A 26,987-nucleotide genomic window follows, 5' to 3' on the forward strand; every position below is an offset into this window, starting at 1 on the left:
CCAGCATATATTTTAGTGTATCAATTAATCTACAACTTCCGCGATGCTGCACATGTGATCACAAAAAAGGTGACCACTGCCCCTACCTATAGCTGGCCATTGCAGTAACCAGCATTGGAGGGCACATAAGATATAAACAGGGCCAAGGATAAACCCAAGGAAAAAAAAAAACAAGCTTACTTGCCAACCAGCCCACAGACAACCAAATCAACCTATCCAACAGTATGCGTTAAAAACAGAGGTTTAGTCAGCACGCATTTGCAGATGCATGCGTAAGTTACAGAGGCTCGCCAAGGCACCCTGGCATCTGTAGTGCCTATCACTAACTAAATGAGTGAGCCCACAGTGGAGGCACATGCATTCTGATGGATAGGTGGAGTGTCTGAAGGGAAGCCCCAACCCTTCTTAAAAGGGTACAGGAACACACAGAGTACCCAGCATATAGCTCAATGGCTACAAAGGTGTCAGTGCGTTACCTGACCAATACACCATGATACAAAAAATGTGACCACTGCCCCGGTCTATAGCTGGCCATTGCAGGGCACATAAGATATAAACAGTTATGACACCAGCCATTGGATGGTTCGACAGTTTGGTTGAGAGCACAACCAATGGGAGTGTTACATTTCCAGCACATGCCATAGATGAAACTGTTTTATGGATGGGTTTACTTCCACTTTAAGAAATGAGGCAGCGTGACATTATGCTGGTCCTGGAAACTGCCGGGCAGCCATATTGCTGCTCACCAGATGTTGCCATCTACTGTCCGGCGGACATGTCAGAAATGCCCACATCACTGCATGGCCAGTTATCCCTTCTTTACACTATGCTATCCAAAAACGTAATTTTTTGGCTAGAGTTGCACTTAAAAATGTACCAGTTCCAACTTACATACAAATTCAACTTTACAGCAACCCTACAGATTCGCATGATAACTTTGTTAGATGTTTAATTCTAGATTGGTCCACATCAGTTAAAGTCTATAAAGTTACAGGAGAGTTATTTTATTTCTTAAGAGACCATTATGGCTTTACAAAAAATAAATATTGATACTCACCTAGCTGGATGCTGCATCTATCAACCGCTGCTTCTAAAACCGAGAACTGAGCGATCAAGCATCACTGATCACTCAGTTCTTAGTTTTAACTGAACAGAGAGCCAGTGACCGTCAGTCACCAGATCTCTGTCCTGCCCCTCCAGCACTGAGTGTCAGGCATGCAGGGGGCTGAAGCATCAGGCTTGCAGGGGGCTGGAGCATCAGGCTCAGTCTCCCTTGCTGAGAGGCCAAGCAAGATGCAGATCCAGGCATCTGGGTGCTTCTAAAACTGAGAACTGAGCAATCAAACATCACTGATAACTCAGTTCTCAGTCTGAGCAGAGAGCCTGTCACTCACTAGCTCTATGCTCTGCCCCTCCAGCGCTCACTGGAGCGTCGGGCGTGCAGAAAGGAAGGAGCTTCCAGGGTCAGTCTCCCTTGCTGAGAGGCTGAGCCAGCTTCCAATTTAGGCATCTGGGTGGATCCCGACTGGAAATTTGGGATCTTTCCCTAGCCTGGACGTCAGTTGACAGTGGGCTTTAGCCTGTTGTCAGCTGAAAACGGGTCTACAAGAGTGAAAATTAAACTACACTCTTGTGATCCCCAGAAGTATAGCTAGAATAGTTTTGGCCATACTTCTAATTTAAGCAAAGATGGCTATAGATGGCTTGAATTTTGGGCGATCCCTGCTGAATCAGCTGAAAATTAGGCCATGGATGGCCCTGCAAGGGCGGTGTAGTAGCTGCCTGAACACAATAGCTAGCAGTGAGACTCCAATTTCCACACTGTTAGCATGAATGGGGGAATCCAAATGATTTTCTTGTGTCCATCCCACAGGCAGAATGAGAGTAAATTAAGCCATCTGTGGTCAGCCTAATCTGCTGTAGTACTAATATACTGCAGCTGTGGCTCATTATTCTATTAAGAGCTTTGCAGCCCATGAAATATGATAACGTGTTGATGTTGACATTGTTAACAAAAAGAACATGAAGGCAAGTGCAAAGAACCGAGGAATGACCGTTTAACATGAGCAATGTGAACGTTTTTTTTTGTTTTTGTTTTTTTAGGAAAGGTGATAAGATAAATTTTGCCATACACCAATCAAAATTTGGCCAGTTAAGTGAGGGCCAGCCAAATTTCAATTGGTGGGCAGCTGACCTTGCTCAGCAGAAGTTAATCATTTGATTGGCTTCTATCAAAGGGGCAGGTTGAAAATTTCTCTTGATCAGTGGATGCAGTCGCTGATCAGTGTATTTCAACAGTAGCAGGCCTCACTGTCAAAATACAATGTCCCTGCATGGGACCTGTGGATGAAAGAATCAGTTTATTTTTTTTTTTTTTTTTTTTTTTTTTTTGGGGGGGGGGGGTTGGTGTTTTTTGCATTAAGCTAGTCTAACAGATTCAACCATCCTTAAAAAAAAAAAAAAAAAAGTTTTAGCCAAGAAATCAGAAACCTCTTCCTGCTGGCTGAAATTATGAATATGAAACGTTCATATAGAGGGTTACATACTGAAATTAGCGATACTAGAGGAAATATGTTTGAGGAAGTATGTATATACATACTTGCCTGCTCTGTGCAATGGTTTTGCACATAGCATCCTCTATCCTCTGTTTATCAAGTCCCACAGAGCCACTCCTGGCTCTCCCCCCCCCCCCCACCCCCCGCTGCCACTTTTGTGTGCTCGCCCCCAAGCCCAGCTCTGTGTCCACTGACACTCAAAAGGGATCTTAGCCATGCCCCCTGTTCCCCCCTCATTGACTGTGACAGTAGTGGGACTGCTGTGTCTGAGCCAATGAGGAGGGAAAGAGCTAGGAGAACAGCCGCTCTCGTGCACATTGCTGGATCAAGATTGACCTTAAGTAACCTTGCACATAATAGATAAAATATATATGAATGCCAACATACTGCCCTAAGCCTAGTTTCCTAAACTCTGGTCTGTCATGTATCACTTTACAATCTTTGCTGCTCTGACTGCAACCTGCATTTTTAAAAACAAGTTGTCCTTTTCAAAATTCAGTCACCTTACAAGAAGGGAGGACCACCCTATTGTGGTAGTACTTGCTTATAGTGCAATTATCAGGCTGGATGTGTGGAGATAACACAGAACAATGCAGAGCTGCAGGCTTTCAATGATGGCCAGTGGCGTAACTAGAACCTTCAGGGCCCCGATGCAAGAAACCATGAAGGGCCCCCCTGAACCCCAGCCAGGGCCCTTCCCTTCGAGTCTGGTGGTGGAACTCCAGGGCCTGGTCACAGGTATGACCTTTGTGAGCCCTGTAGTTCCACCACTTGTATCATTAGTTTTTTTTTATAATTTTTTTTTTTTAATTCTTAGGTGCCCCATTGGGGGACTGTCCCTGGGCAGGATGGGGTCCCTGTCCCCAGAAGAGATGAGGTCCTTTTCTCCAGGGCAGATGAAGTTACTGCCCCCAGGTGAGAAGGGGTCCCGGTACCCAGGGGGAGAGGGAGGGGGTATGTAATGGTGTGTGGGGGATGGGGTCCTCTCACTCACCATGACCAAGCTGTAGGCCGCGCACTCATCCATGTTGGCCTGGGCTCCATCCAGTGTGCTGGATGGGCGATCAGCATATCTCCCAGAAAGACCTTTCATCATCTGTGTATGACGGGGGAGGAGGGGGGCTGGCAGACAAGCCTGCAGTGTCCTCCGGGGAGCCGGCTCTCATAGGGCTGCACTACATCTGTGTGCTTAAAGTTTGTTTACCCGGGAGAAGTATGCAGTGCAGTGTGGGCCGGACTCGGGGGGGGGCGGGACTCTGGCCGGGGAGAACAGACATCAGACTGAGCGGCAATGCATGAAGCAGGATAGGGGTACTCTGAGGAGCCGGCTGAGGACACAGGTCATGCGGGGAATGCACAACTAAAGAGCAGCCAGTGCGATAGTCAAGCATGGAGCTCTGCTAGTCACTCTCCACCTCCAGCCACCCGTGTGCATGGTGCACTGGTACCCCTAGCTGCCTATGCTGCTGCTGGCCATATGTAGAGGGGGCTGCATGGGCCCCCTGCATCACAGGGCCCGGTTGCAGTCGCGACTGCTGCACCCCCTATAGTTACGGCCCTGATGATGGCGTCACTTTTTGGCTATGCAGTGTGACATTAGTCTATGGATCATACAAAGGGAATGTCCATTTTTGTGTTTTTTTGTTTTTTTTTGTTTTTTTTTTAACAAATGTAACTAAATTTGCATTGAGCTGTTTAGATAGACTTCTGTTTTTTTTTTTTTACAGTAGTGTATATTAGAAGGGGTACACCTACCTGTTCACTCTGAGGCCACTCTCCCTGCAGCCTTAAGGATGGCATCTCCCAGATAGATAGTTTACCAGAGAAATGGATAGCAGCCAAGAGTGTTCCATCAGGAGAGAAACTCATCTTAAAAATTCCATCCTGTGGTGAAAAATAGAAAAAAAAAATCAGCCAGTGGCAGCTATTTATGATCAAGATTTACATACTTTATTCTCATGGTTATGTGTACTTCCAACAGTGTAGGCAGCACATCTGAATGATTAATGCAAATAATACATTATATAATAAGTCACCAATAAAATAATTACGCATCTTTTTAAAACAAAGTTGGGAGACCAAATTGTGAGGTCTATAGTAACTTGTCAGCTACCTTGTTGTCCTAAATAAACGTGAAAGCCTCATTGATCATAGTGGGTAACATTTCTTTTTTTAATAAACAGCCCCATAAATTTTTGTTGATAGCCTTACATAAAAGTGTACCTAAACCCAAAAAATTGTTTATTGCAGCTTACGAGTCCTTGTGTGGCTGTATTAGTTTTACTTTACTTACTTTTTTCAGGATTTTTTGCCCTTTATTTTGTACCTAGTAATCCACCCAGTAACACAATTGCTTTCCTGGACTGGCAATGCTCACTAACTGTACTGTGTCTATGGAGGAGCAGTGCACAATCTCAAGGTACTTAAAGTGGTTGTAAACCCTTACAAACCACTTTGATCTACAGGTAAGCCTAGATTAAGGCTTACCTGTAGGTCTAAGAAATATCTCCTAAACATATATGGTTTAGGAGATATTTGCCCGAAAACAGGCACCGCTGTATACGGCGCATGCGCCGTAGACATCGGCGCGCAGGCGCACTGAGCGCGGCATTCTCAACGACGGAGCTGCCGCGCGTGTCGGCTCCCGTGCGCATGCGCGGGAGTGATGTCATCGCTTGCATAGTAGTCCATTATGCTTTGCCTTTGCAGGGAATGAAAGTAATAACTCATCAGGGTTTACTTCCTCTTTAAACTATTAGTTTTACATATTTCAGCAGCATCCACACATGCAAGACACCCAACAGAGGTTATTTATTCTTACAAAGCAAATACACTTTTGCACACTGGTACGGACTAGTATTTCAGCATTCCTGCTCCCTCATCTTACCAGCACATGCAGGTTACTTGGCCCCAATGCCGACATTGAGATGTGGGAGGTAAATCAAACATGCATACTGTGCAGGTGCTCAACCTCCCCAACATCACCAGATATTAGGATGCTGGCGGCTGACCCACACAGTCCCAAAGGTTGTAATGTACAATGAAAACCTGTGGTTTTGTGTAAAAAAAAAAAAGGGGGGGGCTTGATCCACCCACCGGATTGTACAAAATTTTTGGTAAATTTTTAGGCATTTTTCCAAGGCACCCCCCTGAAGAACCCAAAAAGGTACCCTGGTTGAAAAAGGCTACAGTACAGGCCTTTTACGCACATACCATGGGGTTATAAGCAGGTAATTGAACAGTAACAAAAAACTTGCAGGTGCCACCCTGCCACCTAGAGCATACACATACATTAACCTACCCCTTTCATGAGACTTTAGTTACTTAGCAGGCAATAAGGAATGGTCAAGACAGAGAGAAAGGCCTGTGTCTTGTACACCAAGATAAGGAAATATCAGTTAAGTCAAAATCCCTATTCCTATCGTAATCATACAGTACAGGACCATGGGATATATACCAAAATGATAAACTGAGGGTTGAGCAACAACATAGCAAACAGAACTGGCACCAAAGCCACAAATAAAACACAAGGTTTAAAGAACTTAAACAAAACACTCAGATAAGGCATTGAAATACGATGCAGCCGAAGCAGGCATTGGATACAGCCTGCACATGTATCTGGTGTAACTTCAAGATTATATGAACAGAGGACCAGGTGGCGGCCTTGCAAATTTGGAAAACAGATGCTTGATGTTGAAAAGCCCAAAGGAAACCAATAGCCATGGTGCAACGTGTCCTATTAGGCAAGAGAGGAAATCTGTTCTTAGGGGCCTAGGCCTGAGGGAAAAGTTGCCTGGCCCACTTGGCAATGGTGGAGTGGGAAACAGAATGCCTTTTAAGAAAGGGCCCACGGGAAGAAGAACAAAGAAGAAAAAGAGACTTAGTCATGCAAACAAAGGCTGTGGATGCCAGGTAGCATCTGACAGCTCTGTCAACATCCAGGCAACAGTGGCCAATGAACTAATCATATTTAGGAGCAGGACAGAGGAAAGGAAGGGCAAGGGCAGGAAGGTTTCATTCTCAAAACCACTTTGTTCTTGTGAAAAAAAGAAAGGGCTCCTTGCATTAAAGAGCTGCCAACTCAGAAACATGTGTAACAGATGTAATGACAACCAGGACGGAAAAGCCAAAATCTGAGTGACAGAATTCAGAGGGACTTTGTTTCCTATCCCTGCACCAGGAAGAATAAGCCAAAGTAAGTAAATGTGTGATGGTAAGGTTGTTTCTTTGTCGGGACATTCCAGGACATGTGAAAAAAACGTCTTTCTTAATTTGAGGAAATGAAGAGGGATCTATCAACTCAGGGAGAGCTTTGTTTGGCTGGACAAAGCACTGGACAGAAACATACACACATTCTCTCTGAATCTCTCATACCAAGGGCCCTTTTTGTCCAGAGTTACATAGTTAGGTTGAAAAAAAAGACAGGTCCAAATCCAGGACAAGTTCATCTAGTTCAACCAAAAAATAAAAAATACAATCCCATATACACAAACTTACACCCACAGTTGATCCAGAGGAAGGCAACAAACAAAAAAACAGCAAAGCATGCTCCAATTTGCTACAGCAGGGGACAAAAATTCCTTCCTGATCCCCCGAGAGGCAATCGGATTTTCCCTGGATGAACTTTACCTATAAATAGTAGTATCCAGTTATATTGTGTACATTTAGGAAAGAATCCAGGCCATTTTTAAAACAAATCGACTGAGCTTGCCAGAACCACCTCTGGCGGGAGTCTATTCTACATTTTCACAGCTCTTACTGTGAAGAAACTTTTCCATATTTGGAGATGAAATCTTTTTTCCCCTAGACATAAATAGTGCCCCCTAGTCCTCTGTGATGACCTTAAAGTGAATAACACCACCAAGTTAACAACATGGACCACTTATGAATTTGTACATATTGATCATATCCACCCTTAATCTCCTCTTTTCAAGAGGGAATAGATTGAGTTCCTCTAATCTTTCCTCACGTTTGCGCGTTTGCACGTTTTGCGGCCAAAACTTTACTATCCTGAACGCGATTATTCCAAGTTCAGGAGAAGGAGGTCAGGGAAGATTGAACTTTCTCTAACCTCAGCAGCTCCTAAACAATCCTAAAGCCTACATGGACACAAAGGTTTGGCAAAAAAAAAAATGCCAAAAGTGTCTAAACTCAAGTTTAGGAGCTCCAAGTGTTCATGGAGCCTATGGTCCCATTCACACCTGAGCGATTATCTGCTTAAAGTTTGTAGCTCTGAAACACTCAACAAGCCAAATCCCATTTCAATGGCCCCTGTTCACATCTAAGCGTTTTTTTGCCTGAAGCACCACGCTTGACACTCTAAAAAAAAAAAAAAAAAGTACATGAGCTTCTTTTTGGCAGATTCCAAAGATTTTTGGCTCCATAGACTACAATAAAAACGCCTCAAGCTTTTTCTTCTCAAATAGCAGCTCTCCGTCCCTAATTTCCTATCCATTTCCTCCTCCTAATGCTTTCTATTGGCTAAACAAAAACACCTGAAGCTATAAAACGCTTGTAATACACTTCCAAAACAATTTAAAAACGCTTGTAAAAAGCTGCAAAAACACTTTTGAAAAAATACCCGAAAAACGTTAGTAAATGGCTACGCTCAAGTGTAAATGGAGCCTTAGATTTGGCAGCTGGATGTAAGCAATGTGCTGTGTGCATTTAAGGTGGAAAAGGCAGGCAAGAATCCTCATCTGGAAAGTGTGGCACAGTTGCCTCATCCTCCCGAGACTAAATCTAGATAGGAGAAAAGATGCCAAATTGAAAGTATAATTGCAGGCATCTGCATGTTATACATAGTTTGGACAAATATAACTATGAGTAGCCATACATGGCTGATGCCCATGGGAGCTGGAAAGTACTGAAGTAGGCACTGCTGCTCCAGAGATCTCCACTTGCTCTGGTGCACAATGGTCAGCCAGATGCTTTGTTAATTCAGGTGGTCAGCCACTCAGCATGGGCACCATGTAGAGACTGCTTTCCATGTTTCTGAATGAATACTAAGCGTTCTACGATTGGACAAGATAAAGAATGTGATGTCATTGCCCTGCCTCTCCACCTTATCCAATCAGAGAACACTCAGCATGGGGGCCATACAGAGAATGCATTGCATTTTCTGAATAAATGCAGAGTGGCTGATGTCCTATATTCGAATTACACAGGAAAGAAGTCGCTTGGCGCAGGACACAGAAGAAAGCGGACATCACTGAAGTAGTAAAGTCTACTTTAGTGATTTTCAGCTTCTAGTACCATTGGCCAGGCATATCATTTACATAGTTACAGTAGATCAATGTAACTATGTACTGTATAACATGCCAATTCCTGGAATTATTCTTTAAATTACTTGTACTAAGAAAAGTTGAAGACAAAATAAGATGAATAACTCCAAAATCCTCTGTCTATAAAACCACATGGTGTGATATGCCCTTTATATTATGTTCTTAAAAGCCCGGAACTTTTGCCAACATAGAGGTATATCCTGTCTTACCTTCTCCATGATGTGGGGCCTACTAGAGGTCCAAGCTTCCTCAGTCATGGTGAGGATACCCTCAAAATGGGTCTTCGGGGACTGGAGACCACCGAAATGGACCAACGTACTGTACCTGAAAAGTATCCACTGGCTAACTGCACACGTTGTACTACATGCCATGGTGAGCCCTAAACACAGGATCCAGTGGTGAAGAAACATTACAGGTCAACCCCAAAGGGTGTGATCCAGGTACGGTCCATCCCAAGGGTAACTGATCAGGAACCCGATCAGGGTAGCTGACAGTACCCGCCAGAATCTTCAGAGATAAATAAATGAATAGCATAAAAAGAAAAATACTTCTCCAGAGGAAAACAGGTCAATCACCTAAGGACACCAGCAAAAAACTGGAATCTCACAGGGTGGGCAGGGTTATATATGTATGCACAAGGGGTGGCACTAGCAAGTTTTGGGTCCAATCACCTAAAGGTTGCCTGCATATAACCCATAGTCTATGAATAAATCCTGCCTTCTGTGCTGTTTGATTCAGATAAAAAATGTAAAAAGATTATAACTTATCCCCGTAGTAAATCGAAAATGATTCAAAAAGTTTAAATCTGTAGCCAGCTTGGTACCAATCCCCTTCTTTTTGTTAATAGCAGTGAAAATAAAATGATATATAAGCAGTAAAAGTGAAAAAAAGAAATAATAAATGTGTATGTTATCTAAAAGCATCAAACAAAAATAAAATGAAATTGAGCTCAAGCCTGAGAGACACGTGTTTTTTTCCCCAAAATCAATATTGCCCTTATTAGAGAGGGATGAAGAGAAAGGGACAGGAAACAATGAAAAGAGAAAGACATAAATGAGCTTTTAGGAGACAGACCAGGAGACGATATACACATTGCTGCATATAACTGCATTTATGTGAAACATTACTGCCAAATAAACATTCACTCTATTCTAACAATAAATTGGTAGGAACACAATGTGTATTTTCTTCACAGATTATACAAGATTTATTCCATTATTTTTTCATCTATTGTGAAGTTTTCATCTAAAAATCTAAAATGCATTGCAAAATTCAAATACTGACAGAATAAACCTTTCTACATCAGCTTAAGAGGTCGATGAAAAAAGCACTATGAAAAATGTATTGCCTACCATGGAGAAGGAATCCAACATACCATTGGTTTTTATGCCGCATAAGAAAAATAAAAGCTACAAGGATTCAAAAAATATTTTTTTTTAAATGGCAAGTTCAGGGGAAGTTCGCAACAACAATCCCTGTCAGACCAGGAAATTATCATAGGCTGATCACAGAGCAGGGCCTGACCTCAAACACAAAACTTCCCTTCCAGGCCTCCAAGGTCCAGAAGGCAGGCACAACTTTGTTTGAGGGTTATCTACTGCCTTCTGTGGTCCAGCAACATGGTCACTTGAATCTCTTCTAAAGATGAGAATATAGCAACACTGCCCAGTTACACAGTAGCAGGGGTGGGCTCAGGCAGGTTTGGATCATACACGCCAGGAAGCCGTCACTGCACTGCCAACCATAGGCACTATGTGTAGCTGCGGGCCAGGAATTGCCTCACTGCCTAGTATTGGTAGTGTGCAGTGACGGTTTGCTGTTGGGTACGATCCAAACACGCCTGAAATCAACCCTACACAGTAGTAACAGTGAAGACAGAAAGGCAGTATTTTCTACTACGGGTGGAGGACCTCTCAACAGCAACAATATGGGAACTTGGACATAAAGGGAATACAGAGGGGTTTAGAGAAATAGAAATAATAAGTATTTGTGCATTCCTTTTAGTCAGCTGTGGAGCTCCAAGCTACCTTTCATGTTTTCCAGCATGTCCTTTAGCTTTTTTTATTTGAAAAGATACTGTTGTTCACATGGCTCAAAAGCACAAGCTGACATTTGCACACATAAGTGAATGAGGCAGAGCAGTGGCTCATCCCTTACTGGAGAGGTCCAACAGAGGTTCTCTATGTGATTCCTTTGTCATCCACTAAAGGATTATCTTTGAAAGAAAAAAAAATGATATACTATATACAGTATTTATATTATGTATCCAAAAAGTCTGGATCCATAGGCAAAAATAGATGTGTCATAGTCTGAATATAAGAACATAAAACATTTTTTATTTCTTAATGTAGCAGAACTCCTGTTACATGAAGAGATGATTTTCTCCTTTGGTGCAATGATTGTTCTTAGCCAATTCCAACAGAGCACTAACTTCAGATGACCTCAAAGAAAAACAGTTGAGTGGTGTTAAGTGTAGAAACCTAAGAGGCCATTCGACTGTATATCACCTTTCACTCCACCAGTTTGGGAACATCTGAATTAGGAAACTACTCTCAGCAATAGCAAAGTGTGGTGGGACAACGTCTTGTTAAAACCACATTAAATTGAGAGACAAGCCAAGGCAGTAACTTATACGGTTACATTCACTATCAAAAAAGTTTTCCCAACTAATCTGTCACCAAATATCCCTGCCCACAACATTATTAATGGAATAGTTTAAAAATGGCTTTCACCCATCCCATTTGGGATGTTTTCAGACTAGCAATGTGTATTGTGACAGTTGACACAACCATTGCAAAGAAAAGGATCATTCCTGTACCACTCATTAAAGGCTAACACTACTTTTGAGGAAAAAGATAAATGCACATACTGTATATTTGCAATAATCCAATGTGCAGTTATGATTTTTTCCCCCCAGAAGCCTGCAAAGCATTGCATCTGTGATACGTGGATCACAGGTGCAGTGTCAGCTTTCTACAGACAAGTGCTCTGGCTTTCGCCCTGTACCTCTGTACAGGCTTTCTTTTTGAAAGCTGGAAGAATTGTAAATGGACTACGAGCATGCTCATCAGTAAGCTTGCAGTTCAATGAAACTGCAAGTCAGTCTGTGGCGTTTGCAAATGGGACTTGTATATTCACAGAGCTCTGTGAATAAATGGAACAGCTGTTCTGGTGGAGCCCTGCACGTTCCACTCCACTGGAGCTCATGCTTTGTACTTAGATGCCTGGTCATGCAGGTTGTGATCAGGTTGAGAACGTTTATGCCTCGTTTCAGGCTCTGATTGCACAGTGTGCAAACCACTCGTGTCTTGTCATCAGCACATTGTCTAAAGAACTGCCGCGCTAGGGAACTCCTTGGACCTGGCTTTGGTGTGCTTGGTCCCTTGCTGCATTTGGCAGTAGCATGCGTACTGTCTAGGGGATGGACGCTCCGCATTTGCATCCTGCTCCATCTTCTGCTGTGCTGGTGGCTCTGTGCGACCACCGCCTCTTCCTCCGAACTATACAGGTCACCAGCATGACGTTGATTCCGTGTGGGGTCGAGGACCTCATTGTCCTCCACATCATCCCCCAACCCAGTCTTCACCCCTGCCCTCCTTGTCGGACCACACAATTGCAAAAGCAGCAGCAGTTGGCACCTGTGTTTCATCATCATCCGAGATGTGCTGTGATGGTCCTCCCATGTACTCATCTTCAAACATATGTGGTTGGGCATCGGTGCACTCAATCTCTTCCACTTCTGGGGCAGGGCTAGGTGGATGGCCCTGGGAAACCCTGCTAACAGAGTTATCAAAAAGCAAAAGAGGCTGCTGCATGATTTGGGGCTCAGACTGCTTGGCTGATTTGCAAGGGGGTGAGGTGAAAGACTGATGGACATCGGCTGAAGGTGCCAACTCTGATCTTTCAGCAGTAGACTGGATGGGAGACAATGTGAAAGAACTGGAGGCACTGTCAGCAACCCAATCTACTATCGCCTGTACTTGTCCTGGCCTCAAGATTCGTAGAGCCGCATTAGGCACGACCAAATACCGCTGAAGGCTCTGTCGCCTACTCGCACCTGAGGAAGGTGTTTCACTTGTGCGTGTAGCTGGCACAGATCGACCACGTCCTCTCTGCAACAGGAGCTCCAGCAGCAGCACCACGACCGGGGCCACGTCCCTTATTTGACATTCTCATATTTCTCAAATTTAGAATCTTGCCCTAAATGGGTGTTTTTAGAATAGCAGAATAGCTCAACAGTATCTAAACAGTGTATCCCACACGTACAGACATGAAGAAAATGCTATTAAAAAAAATTATAATTTTGCCCTAAATAATTTTTTGGGGAATAGCAGAATAAAAGAACAATATCTAAAGTGTGTGTCTCACACGTACAAATATGCAGGAAACACTGCAAAATATATTTTTACTTCAGATGATGGTTTGGATAGGATGTTTGTCTATAGGGCTAGGCAGGATTGGTCAAGCAACCCTGCATATACTCACACAAGGCGCATCGTCTGCAACCGTCTTCATAGGAGCCTTGACCGAAGGCAGACTACTCTCCCGGACCAAAATGCAGAGATTTGTCAGTGGGACTTTATATGTGGCGCGACACACCCAATTGTAAAAACAACAATGTTGAGATTTATTTAATGCGATACCAAAATGTCAGCATAAAAATGGTGCTATATTACAAAGCAAATTGGTCCAAATATGCATATCCATTCCATAGCTAAGTATAGTACTTAAAAATCAGTTCATGATTAATGTAACATTGCATCTTTTGTATCCCCAAGCATTTCGTGAATGGATTCCTACTTCCTCATGGGTTGAGGCATATACACATATCTAAGATAAAATAGTTTGAGACTGTATGACAACAATAGTAAAAATTGTATTACATGAATTCAAAACATAGGGATCACAATAAGGGACCCATACTTACAAAAATACAGGATACTGCATGCTCAAAACCCAATGGGAGCCACAGGGGACATCTGAGCTGTGGGTATAAGATTCAGAGGGGACCAGCAGTGCAAACAGGACAGATTAAAGTACAATTTGATACAATTGTGCCAACATTTCGTTTTAATATTTTTATTTTATTTTTTGTGCACATTAACACACACACACACACACACACACACACACACACACACACACATTTTCTCCAGGCATGGTGGTGTTGGACTGTCCTTATTGCCCAATACTTCAATCTGTCCTGCTTGAGCTGCTGGTCCCCTCTGAATCTTATACCCAGAGCTCCCAAGTCAGATGTCCCTGGTGACTGCCTTTGGAATACGAGCATGCAATATGCTTCATTTCTGTAAGTATGGATCCCTTATTGTGATCTCTACATTTTGCATTTATGGAATACAAGTTTTACTATTGTTGTCATGCAATCCTAAACTACTTTACCTTATAGATATGTGTATATGCATCTACCTCTGTGACAGTAAGAATCAATTTCACAAAACGCGTCAGTTGGGTTTGGTAAAATGCATCAGTGTGTGTGATTTGGTGGAGACATGTAGGCTGAGGCCCCTCTTTATCGTTTATTCACCTGGGCCGGTCGGAAGTAGCAGCGATCCTTTCCACTTTATAACGGTTGTCATCTTGTTACAATAGAATGTGAAAGTTGGTGGAATATATAAGGCAGCAAGTAAATATGTTGTCCATGAAGTTGATGTGTTAAAGCAGAAAAATTAGGAATCTCAGTTTGTTGTGTATGGGACTGCGTAGCCACAGACCAGTCAGGGTGCCCATGCTGACCCATATCCACAGCCAAAAGCGCCCACAATGGGAAAGCTGGTGTGGTCAGCTCAATGCACCGTAGTTAGGCTGCTTACACACTGTTCTGTTGATAAAACCAGGTAAAAAGTGCGAATCAAAGACATTTTTGATGCATTTTCAGTGTGTTTCTGATGCATTTTTTTGTGTGCCCATCACCCAGCAGTCACCTGGGAAACTTGAACATGTAACTCAAAGAAACACAGGTGTGTTTTTAAGGGGTTTTGTTGGACACATTATCTATTCATTTCTACGGGGACCTGCAATTTTTTCGGAGTTTCAAAACTATGCCAAAGATGCTGAATTTTTCAAAACGCACCCTCAGCGCAGTGGTGTGAAGTGTCATACATGATTTTAGCACGGTAAAAACGCAGCAAACACGCATCAATGTAAAAGCAGCAAGCCAGGACCAGGATCCAGATCAAATCATGCAATTTTTATTTTTAACACACCTCTTTGGCTCACACTATTAAACTTCATCCATAGAGACAATGGATAATTTGCTTTCCTGAATTCTTAGGCTTTTAATGTAATTATGTTCCGAGCTTAATGACAGTTGAGCTGATCACAAAAACAGTCACACAAATGCTTCTTGCTCCGTTACCATGATAACAGTCAAAACAAAACAATTCCATTCCATCCAAAAATTACAAAAACTTAATTGCGAACAATGTACACATCCCCTATGCTTCTCTTTCATATAATTATGTTAACTACATAAATCAAACCCCTTTCTTTGTGATCTGCGAAATACATACTACATCTCTGTAAGCTCGGTGCTTGAATATAGAACAAGCTGCTGACTTCAGCTACAGCTGGCTATATGATGTTTCCCAAGCGGACAAGCTGAATATATCAACATGACATTAATATGACAGCACTCTTACCATCATACAACCAACTCTGCATAATCGGGTACATCTTAATACAGCAGGACCAGACTAGAGAACCTCCTCCCAAGACAGTTCTACACTCAAAAAGGGATCTAGCTGCTTCTATTTTAAACTGGCAAATTCTTTCATTTTAAATTCTTTAAATTTCTTTAGCTCAACTCCAGGCAAACATCTAAATGCACATATGAAATAAATATCCAGGAACAGTTTTACCTGAAAAGAATTTGCAATTCAATTAATTCAGCTGCGAGATTTATACAAGAGAATTATATTACTGTATCTTCATCAATAAGGAATACGTGCTGATATCATTCAAGACCCAGCATGCTGACTGGACAGTGAAGGAGCAGTAGGAGACAGAAGAGACCACCTCTACTCACTCTGCTTTCTTCCTCTTCTCCCTTGTCAGCACAACTGCATGCAGCCAAACTGACTGGCATCTAATGCTCTAGCCCTGGGGTCTTCAAACTCCCTAAACAAATGGCAAGCTTACTGCCCTTAGAGCCCATTCACACAGGGGCAACACGACTTGTAGGCGACTTGAGTCAGGCAACTTGGACACGACTTGAGTTAAGATCACAGCGCGACTTGGGACGACTTCAAAACGACTTGTGATGACTTCAAGCCCGACTTGGGACGACTTACAAGTCGCCCCAGGCCAGGCGACTTTTTCCGAGGCCAAGCAGAGAATGAGCTCAAGGGGGAACTCCACGGCAAATTTCTGAAAAAAAATTGGCGTGGGTTCCCCCTCCGAGAGCATACCAGGCCCTTAGGTCTGGTATGGATTCCAAGGGGAACCCCCTACGCCGAAAAAACGGCGTGGGGGTCCCCCCCAGATCCACACCAGACCCTTATCCGAGCACGCTACCCGGCCGGCCAGGAAAGGGGGTGGGGACGAGCGGGCGGCCCCCCCCTCCTGAGCCGTACCAGGCCGCGTGCCCTCAACATGGGGGGGGTGCCTTGGGGGAGGGGGGGCGTGCGGCCCCCCCACCCCAAAGCACCTTGTCCCCATGTCGATGAGGACAAGGGCCTCTTCCCGACAACCCTGGCCGTTGGTTGTCGGGGTCTGCGGGCGGGGGGGCTTATCGGAATCCGGGAGCCCCCTTTAATAAGGGGGCCCCCGGATACCGGCCCCCCACCCTATGTGAATGAGTATGGGGTACAATGTACCCCTACCCATTCACCTGTGGAAAAAAAGTACAAAAAAAAAACACAACACAGGGAAAAAATATTTTATTGCACAGCTCCGGGGGTCTTCCGTCTTCGGGGGTCTTCTCGCCGGACTCCTCCGCTATCTTCTTGTAGCTCTTTTACTAGCGGAGGAGTCCGGCTTTCTTCCTCCCCGCCGCCGGCCTCTTCTCCCGACTTCGGGGGTCTTGTCCCCCTCTTCGGTTCTTCTGCCGGGCCACCGCGCCTTCTTATAGCTCTTTTGCAGGCGGTGGCCCGGTCTTCTGTCGTCGTCGCCGCCGCCTTCCGTTCTTCTTCTTCTTCTTCTCCAGGAGATGTTGACACGACGCTCTCTCCGGCCGGAATGCCAGAGCCGCCCTGCGCTGCCACTTATATAGGGACAATGGGGCGGTGTCACATGGGTTGATGTCACATGGGTTGGTCACATGGGTTGATGTCACATGGTGACCCCGCCCCCTTACCATGTGACATCAACCCATGTGACCAACCCATGTGACATCAACCCATGTGACACCGCCCCATTGTCCCTATATAAGTGGCAGCGCAGGGCGGCTCTGGCATTCCGGCCGGAGAGAGCGTCGTGTCAACATCTCCTGGAGAAGAAGAAGAAGAAGAAGAATGGAAGGCGGCGGCGGCGGCGGCGGCGGCGGCGGCGACAGAAGACCGGGCCACCGCCTGCAAAAGAGCTACAAGAAGGCGCGGTGGCCCGGCAGAAGAACCGAAGAGGGGGACAAGACCCCCGAAGTCGGGAGAAGAGGCCGGCGGCGGGGAGGAAGAAAGCCGGACTCCTCCGCTAGTAAAAGAGCTACAAGAAGATAGCGGAGGAGTCCGGCGAGAAGACCCCCGAAGACGGAAGACCCCCGGAGCTGTGCAATAAAATATTTTTTCCCTGTGTTGTGTTTTTTTTTTGTACTTTTTTTCCACAGGTGAATGGGTAGGGGAACATTGTACCCCATACTCATTCACATAGGGTGGGGGGCCGGTATCCGGGGGCCCCCTTATTAAAGGGGGCTCCCGGATTCCGATAAGCCCCCGCCCGCAGACCCCGACAACCAACGGCCAGGGTTGTCGGGAAGAGGCCCTTGTCCTCATCGACATGGGGACAAGGTGCTTTGGGGTGGGGGGGCCGCACGCCCCCCCTCCCCCAAGGCACCCCCCCCATGTTGAGGGCACGCGGCCTGGTACGGCTCAGGAGGGGGGGGGGCGCCCGCTCGTCCCCACCCCCTTTCCTGGCCGGCCGGGTAGCGTGCTCGGATAAGGGTCTGGTGTGGATCTGGGGGGGACCCCCACGCCGTTTTTTCGGCGTAGGGGGTTCCCCTTGGAATCCATACCAGACCTAAGGGCCTGGTATGCTCTCGGAGGGGGAACCCACGCCAAATTTTTTTCAGAAATTTGCCGTGGAGTTCCCTCTTGAGAGCTGATAATTCTGTCAAAGTCGCCTCCATATAAACGGAGATCCGACTTGGAGGCGATCTCCATTGAAATCAATGGGTACCGGTCGCCTACAAGTCGGATAGAAGTAGTACAGGAACCTTTTCTGAAGTCGGAGCGACTTCAGTAGTGTGCATTAAGACGGCTCTCATTCACTTACATTGCTTTTTAAATGTTGTCCGACCTGAGGCGACTAGGGGCGACCTGAAGTCGGATCAGGAGTTGCCCCTGTGTGAATGGGCTCTTAAAGTCATTAGGGGGGCCAGACTGTAGCCAGTGGGATTAGTCAATGCCCTGGTGTAAGTGAGCGTAAATGTAAATATGATGTAGGCTCTTTACCAAGTGATCAGCTGTGTCCAATCACTGTTATATCCAATAATTGTCAAAAATAAAGGTTTGCTGTCAAATGAGGCAGAACGGCTAAATGGACAAGAGCTCTGGTGGGACCAACAGGTCACACAAGGAGGGTACGGGGGTGCATTACAGAAAACTAGTCACCTCTGAGGTGACAGCAAAAATGTTGTTTTTAACAATTGTTGAGCTAGCTCCAGAAGCACACATGAATAAGTGCAAAACTAGTCAAGTACGCCTATGAGCATGCCTATCTACCTTACGAAAAGCAGAACTGATACTTTGAGCTGGCTTCTGTTACCCACTATCGACCATTACCTATGAAAAGCAGAACTGATACTCTCCAAGATTGCTTCTGTTACCCATTTTCGACCATTACAGGATTATACCTACTCATGTTACCTTATTTTGTCTCTTTATTGGGTAATTGCCATACTCAAGACTTCTCTGGCTGACTAGCCTAGTCTATTGAATCTGGAAAAACTCTGGACATGTGACGTGTTTTTGAGAACTTTTTTTAGTCACATTCACAGATCTACCATATATATTTCATTGTCAATGTCTACTATATGTGTTACCAATAAAACATGTTTGTAATACCCTTTTAAAGTATGCCTGACATGAGTTCAGCTTGAAAAGAAGAACATATATACACACACACACACACACATTTTATATATATATATATATATATATATATATACACACACACACACACACACACACACACTGATTTAGAACATTGTCTCCTTCAGACAATAGGGTAGGGGTGGGGCGGACTGTGACCAAGGGGAGCAAAAGATGACCTGGCATCAGTGGATATAAACATTGGTTTTAATGGAGCCCCACTGTTGATATCAATGGTAAAAATTGTGCCCATCAATGGTGTCAGTGGGAGGAATAGTGCCCTGCCGATGGTGTCGGTGAAATAGTGCCCGAAGGGCCAAATAAAGGGGAGCCAAGAGCCGCATCTGGCCCCCGGGCCTCAGTCCAGATATCATTGATCATTCATTTTTTTTTATTTCATGTTATCTTTCCTTGTGGATATGCTTAATCAGGGCAACCCTCTTTCTGTATCGGTTTATAGGCAAAGCCAAATTCTAACTGCATACAATAACAGATAAGCTATGACAGCTTTAACGTTTTTTTTTGTTATCATTTACTGACTGATTGGAAAGTCTGTTGAATTGATGTTTGTTAGAATCCTATAGATACCGTTTCCATTTGTTTTGGTGCTGGCTCTACAAACACGTCATTCTCATATAGTGTATATTTATTTGATGTGACAATTTTCACACAAGCTCGGCAATGCTAAACGTAAAAGGTGAAGTCTGTCTTGGCAATAAACCAAGATGGCCATCTGTTTAAGGGACTTCCCCAGAGCCCACAGAACAGGCTACCAGACTCAAATTTAAATGTAATTGAATAACAAATGCCCTGGAGCGGGACTGAGGGTTCTACTGCATTCAGCACCTCATAAGACAAGACAATTTAAGATTTCTGAGAAAAAGGAGTCTCCTCATCCTATTGCTAAATTAGCAGTGATTACCAGAAAACACACAAAGAAATGCAGCCTGCAACAGAAACAAGATAACTGGTGCACTTATATGGTGCTTATGAAAGCAATTTTACACCATTACTCAGATATACCAACAGGCTTATTTATAATGCATCTGTGTCCACATTAAACTATATACATAGTCTTAATAAATATAAAAAAAAAAGTTATAAAGCAATCCACCCCTGACCTCTCTAGGTGCTTGTAATATGAAGTTATTCTGTTTTAAAGAGCACAGATAGTCCAATTAATTTAGTTTCTAAATGCTTATATGTTAACATCAGCAGGCCGCCAAGATTCTGTTCTCAAAGAAAAACAGAGTGTCTGTACTGTGACTTTTGAAAATGAATTCCTCCTCAATGCTTATACATACTGTAGGTAAACGAGGGATTGAATTTAAGTGCTTTTACTGCCTATTCAGAATATGTAAATACCGAAAGGTACATGATCTGGGCACAGGTTCACTTTAAAGTATTATTATATATTATATATACAGTATTAGAGGTCGACCGATATGGGTTTTTCTCTGGCCGATGCCGATGCCGATAGACAGAAAGACAGAGTGCTTTCACACTGAGGCGATGCGCTGGCAGGATCTTAAAAAAAAAAAAAAGTCCTGCAAGCAGCACGTTTGGAGTGGTGTATACCGCTCCTCCACCACTCCTGCCCATTGATATGAATTGGCACCACTGCCGAAGCGCATGCAATGCGATTTGGCAGCAGTGCTTCATGGGCGCATTTAACCTCTTCCTTGGCCGCTAGCTGGGTTTTATGTGCCCCACTAGCAGCCAAATAGCACCGCTAAAATGATGGTAAAGAGCCGCTAAAACTTGCGTTTTACCATCAACGCCTGCCCGCTCCAGTGTGAAAGCAGCCTTCATAAGTGATACAGAAAATTTCTTACATTTAAACATTTATTAAACAAAACAAACCTCCAATCAGTTTACTTGTATGTATGATTTAGATAAAAAAAAAAAAAAAAAAAAACCTATATATTAAATAAAAACAGGTAGTCAAAACTTTTGGACGAAAAAAAAAAAAATGGGCTAACTTTACTGTTTTTATTTTATTTTTATTTTTTAAATAGTGTATTTTTTTTTCCCAAAAAAATGCATTTGAAAGACCTCTGTGCAAATGCCGTGTGACATAAAATATTGCAACAACCGCTATTTTATTCCCTAGGATCTCTGCTAAAAAAATATATATAATTTTTGGGGGGTCTAAGTGATTTTCTGGCAGAAAATACAGGATTTTTACTTGTAAGCAACAAGTGTCAGAAAAGATTTAGTCTTTAAATGGTTAAACTGAGAACTTCTACACACTGAGATGATTTCATTCATTGAAGTGTAAACATTGTATCTTTCTGTTTTTTTCTTGGCAGGCTGCCCAGAGAGGAGGAAAGGGTTTCTATGACGACTCAGGCAACTTACACTGACTTCTATACAGAAGTCATTTCAAAGTCCCTGTAGTTCTAAATCGGCTTTTTATCATCACAATCGGCCGATGCCGATTATTTAAAAAACGGCAAATATTGGCCGATATATCGGCCGGCTGATATATCGGTCGACCTCTATACAGTATCTCACAAAAGTGAGTACACCCCTCACATTTTTGTAAATATTTATTATATCTTTTCATGCGACAACATGGAAGAAATGACACTTTGCTACAATGTAAAGTAGTAAGTGTACAGCTTGTATAACAGTGTAAATTTGCTGTCCCCTCAAAATAACTCAACACACAGCCATTAATGTCTAAACCGCTGGCAAGAAAAGTGAGGTGCAAATTACGTATGCGTTTTTTTTGGGGCACTTTAATGCATTCAAAATGCCAAAATCTGCATTTCTGAATACCTTGGATTTTTTTAAAATCCGCGCGATTGGCTGCTGAGTAAACCGTAAGCGGCACTGTGACGTCACTTCCGGGTTATTATATCGGAGACCTGATCAAAGCCGATTCCGGCGGACATGTCAGCGGGAAGGGAGACCCGGGCAGAGGGGCAGAGGACGTCCCCTCACATTGCTTGTGATAACGGCTGAGCGGCTGCTTAGCCGCATTGGTTATCACCAGAAAGCCGACTGTCCGCTCAAAAAAAATGCTGGAATCACTCCGGTATAACCACTTCAACAAAATGACGTACAGGTACATGATTTTGCATGAAGTGGTTAAAGAGTATGTAAACCCAACATTTCATTTTCCCGATATGTGCCTGCTGTTCCATGTACTTCTACAAAAAAGTATCCATTTCTATTTGTATTGCTTTCTTTGTGTGAAATCACTAGTGTTCTTACCAGGCCCTCTGCTTTTCTATAAAAAACGGACCACACTAGGCATGAGAGCACATAGTGGTCACTTCTCTAGCTATTTTGGGAACTCAGCCTGCTTGTCTCCATTAAATAGACCTGTCCTAACAACCGCCCCCCCCCCCCCCCCCACCTTACACTAGTACACTTAGTGTGCTACTGTTTCTCCTCCCCCAGCTGGTATCCAGCTGAGAACAGAGGGAGTTAGATCACTTACAAAAAAAGATAAAATACGTTTTCATAATGTGTTTTTTTATATCTATACACAAATGTTTTGCCTTTCAGTGTTGGCTTGGTTCCAGAGAGAGGTGTATCCTTTGGGCAGCCATTAACCACTTGCTTACTGGGCACTTAAACCCCCCTCAGTCCCAGACCAATTGTCAGCTTTCAGCGCTGATGCACTTTGAATGACAATTGCGTGGGCATACAACACTGTACCCAAATGAAATTTTTATCATTTTTTCCCACAAATAGAGCTTTCTTTTGGTGGTATTTAATTACAGCTGGGAGTTTTATTTTTTGCTAAACAAACAAAAAAAATAAAAAAACATGTTTAATAGTTTAATAGGTCATTTTTCTCCTTCATTGAAGTGCGCTGATGAGGCGGCACTGATAGGCTGCACTGGTGGGCAGTGATAGGCTGCATTGGTGGGCACTGATAGGCATAGTTAAGGCGGCACTAATAGGCACAGATAAGGCGGCACCGATGGGCACAGATAAGGCGGCACTGATGGGCACAGATGGGCACAGATGGGCACAGATGGGTGGCACAGATAGGGTGGCACAGATAGGGTGGCACAGATGGGTGGCACAGATGGGTGGCACAGATGGGTGGCACAGATGGGTGGCACAGATGGGTGGCACAGATGGGTGGCACAGATAGGTACCACTGATAGATGGGACTGATGGGCACTGATAGGTGGCACTGATAGGTGGCACTGCTGGGCACTGATGGGCGGCACTGCTGGACACGGATATGTGGCACTGGGGTGCACGGATATGTGGCACTGGGGTGCAGCACCTTTGTTGAAGCAGATTGTGGGCACTGCTAGGTGGCACTGTGGGCACTGCTGGGTGGCACTGTGGGCACTGCTGGGTGGCACTGACAGGGGGACACATTTTTTATTGATGTGGCAAAGCAGGGGGAAGGTGGGCACTGGCAGGGGGCAGGTGGGCACTGGCAGGGCTGGCCGTGATCGGGACTGATGTCCCGATCACGGGCGCCGGTGATCGGCTCTTTTTTTTTTTTCTCCTCGCGCTATCAGCACGAGGAGGAATAATAGCCGATTACCGGCTCCGTTATATCACATGATCAGCTGTCATTGGCTGACAGCTGATCACGTGATAAGGGGTCGGGATCGACCCCTTGCTCGGATCGGTGATCAGGCGAGTCTCATAGACTCGCCGATCAGGGCGCGCAGGCCGCTCGTGCACGGGACGACGTCAATAGATGTAGTCCCGGCAAAGGAGATCCGCGCTGTAGCCGTCATTCGGCTATAGCGCGGGTCTCAACTGGTTAAAGAGTGCCATGTATCAGTTTTACTGTTAACATAACAAACCTCACATATACAACCTTAAAGCCTATGTTCACCTTTAGGAACATTTAGAAATATGTTACAACTGTATTTAGGGTGTAACATGTTCCTAATCCTCTGCTTCCCGTTCCCAAAGCCTACACAGCCACATCATTCATTCAAAAAGATCTGTGAATGAAAAAACTACAAGTCACGTCCAACACCACCGCAGACAAAGTTGTAGTTCTCATTATAAACAAACGACACTAATAGTCCATGGATACTTCCTCCAGCTTTCTAACTGAAAGCCCGTATGGCCAGAGAGCTGTCGGAAGAGTTTGCAGGAGCCTGACATTGCACCCATGAGCCACTGATTACATGTGCAATGCTTTGCAGGCTCTTTAAAATAAATAAATGCAACAATTTAAACACCTAGAAAGTGGAGTTATATCATTATATCATTTAAGTGTAAACGCTATTAAACTTTATTATTTAAAAATTAATTGTGGAACATAACCCATGGATTAATTATTCATATGTATGGTAAGTATCTTCCAATCATCTGTATAGTATTCGCAATACTTATTCTAAAGGAGTGGTAACATACAGGTACGTTTTCTAGAAAAAACATGCCTCCACATCTGCACATCTGTTATATTCACGGGCACTATTTTAACATTTCATATCGCTGCATTTTTCATTGAAAGGGTTGTATCAGAAATCAAAGACTTTCTGCAAAGAATAAAGGCCTTTCCTTGACCACTTCAATACCGGACACTGTTATCCCCTTTCTGCCCAATTTTCAGCATTCTCGCAATTTAAATCATAATTGTGCGGTCATGCAACACTGTATCCAAATAAAACTTTTATTCGTTTTTTTTTTTTTCACAAAAAATTGAGCTTTCTTTTGGTAATATTTAATCACCACTGTGTTTTTTTTTGCTAATTAAACGAAAAAAAGCCAACAATTTTGGGGGAAAAAAAAAAAAAACATACTTTTCTTCTGATATAAAATTTTACAAATAAATAATCTTTCCTTATAAATTTCAGGTCAAAAAGTATTCTGCTACATGTCTTTGGTGAAAATAACCCAAATCAGTGTATTTATTTCCATGTTCTCTTTTTGGAGGGTATTTGTTTCTCTTTATTATTTCCAAGGACATTGTCTTGGAAGATGAGGATCATTTCCGAGTGGTTTTGTTTTATAATATGCGTAGTTTTATTTGTATATATATTTGGTTATTGCAGATTATGGTTTTTATAATTTCAATTGCTGGTGTGTAATATCTATTGTAGCTTTTGTATTGTTGCTTTTGTAGTGTACACTTACAATAGCTAGTCATTTTAAGTATTTCATATTGCTTATTAAGTTAAAGTTCTAAATAAATATATTTTGGCCTGAAATCCTCCTTTACATATTTTTTTAATTATGTTAAATAAATACAAAACCTGCAGCAGATTGCAAGAATAAAAGTAATCACTTTGGTCTGCTCTGATTTCTTTTCCCTCTCCACACCAGTGGCTCAATCAAAACGGAGCTCTGCCTGCTGGAACTAAATTAATGACGGTAATCCCTCTACTTACCTGTTCAGTTCCGTGTCTGCTAGATAATCGTGCCTTAATAATCCTCCACAATCCTTTTCCCTTCAGCGCCTAGAAAATGAGATCAAGCCATGCGTTACACCAACAACCCAAATTATAGGCAAAAATCTTCATTTCCGTAGGAAGAAAAAAACTCCCAGAATGAGAAAGAAAAAAAAAAGTCACAAAAGGAGGAAGAGGATAAATACAACCACTTAAATCATTACAATTCCCAGGACATACTTTAAGCCCCTTTAGGCAATCTAAAAATTAATTTAGAACTACTGTGCAACGTGAGAACATGGGGGACCACACATGCCTTGGTAATAAAAAGCTTTTATTTATCTTTTTACTGCTTTTAATTAAATTGATAGAAATTACAAAAAAGTGACTTAGTAGAATTTTGTGCAATTGTTGGTTGATATGTAAAATTTTCGCATATCGAAAAGTCAATTCTCCGTAGAGCCAGTAGTCTCGTAGTCTCAGCTCAGGGAATAAATGTGAGTGAAACTGTGTCTAAAGCCAAGATGTTTATATTTTTAGCTTTTGATAGAGTGATAAAAGGTCCTAACCCATACCAGCCTTTATTTCAGGCTGCGTCCCTGCTGCCGAGATTCACACTCTCTATTGTCCGTGACACTCCCCACCCTGTTGACCTCCGTCAGTGGGACCGAAAGTGGAAGCAAACACAAAAACTTTCAGTTCTCACCAGACCCAAAATGGAGAGAGAATCTTACAATGAAGAAACTTGTTTTGATGACAGCTGTGTAAGAAGGCATTTCTCTTCCTTTGGAGAAATGTCCTCTCATTTTCTGTCCATTAAATAAATTCCAATGGGGGAAATATAGAGGTGACTTTACTGGTACTATGTGAAGACACACATAATTAAATTACAAATAGCTTTATCCACAAAATACTAAAAAAAAAACAAAGTTAAACATTAAGGATCATTTACTGCCACACAGTACAATTACTTCTTCCAATTAACGAGGAGTATTTAGAGCCGTTTGCATATATCTTCAAAACAAGCACATAGATAGATCAACACGTTTCACAAAAATGCTTCTTCAGGACCCTTCATATGCGTTAAAGAAGAGCAACTCGGTTAGAGAAACATACATCAGATATAGCATACCAAGATCTATAAGATGTACAATTCATAAATCACAGGTGTCAATGCACTCACATGCCCCCAAAAGAAAAGGAAAGATCTTAGTATGTTATATCCAATGTAGGTTTCTCTAGCCAGGTTGCCCGTCTTTGAAGCATATGAAGGGTCCTGACGAATTTGGCGAAACACGTCGACCTATGTGCTTGTTATGAAGATATATGCAAACAGTTCAAAATACTACTTGTTTATTGGAAGATTAATTGTACTATGGGGCTATATATGGTTTCCCAATTTTAACCACGGTATGTTTTTTTTTACTATTTTGGAAATAAAGCAACTTGTATTTTAATTACGAGGTGGTATCAAACAAGTTTTGAGACTAGCTTGGTTTACAAGAAAGTACTTTATCTACGTTTACACACTACCACCTTCAAAAGAGTCCCTTT

The 26,987-nt window shown here is 43.2% G+C and overlaps 1 protein-coding gene across 2 annotated transcripts in view; it reads right to left on the minus strand.

Moving 5' to 3' along the window:
- NBAS (NBAS subunit of NRZ tethering complex) overlaps positions 1 to 26,987 on the minus strand; it is a 1,050,553-nt gene that overhangs the window by 923,283 nt on the left and 100,283 nt on the right. For both annotated transcript variants that reach the window (XM_077488811.1, XM_077488809.1), the window contains exons 11-12: positions 25,434 to 25,502; positions 4,311 to 4,439 (exon numbers count right to left, since the gene is read on the minus strand). In XM_077488811.1, coding sequence (XP_077344937.1) covers positions 4,311 to 4,439; positions 25,434 to 25,502 — 198 coding nt within the window. The remainder of the gene's footprint in view (positions 1 to 4,310; positions 4,440 to 25,433; positions 25,503 to 26,987) is intronic.

The sequence above is a fragment of the Lithobates pipiens genome, unplaced genomic scaffold (assembly GCF_037356315.1).
Source record: "Lithobates pipiens isolate NorthernLeopardFrog02 unplaced genomic scaffold, aLitPip1_a1.2 Scaffold_18, whole genome shotgun sequence".
NCBI classification, from domain to species: domain Eukaryota; kingdom Metazoa; phylum Chordata; class Amphibia; order Anura; family Ranidae; genus Lithobates; species Lithobates pipiens.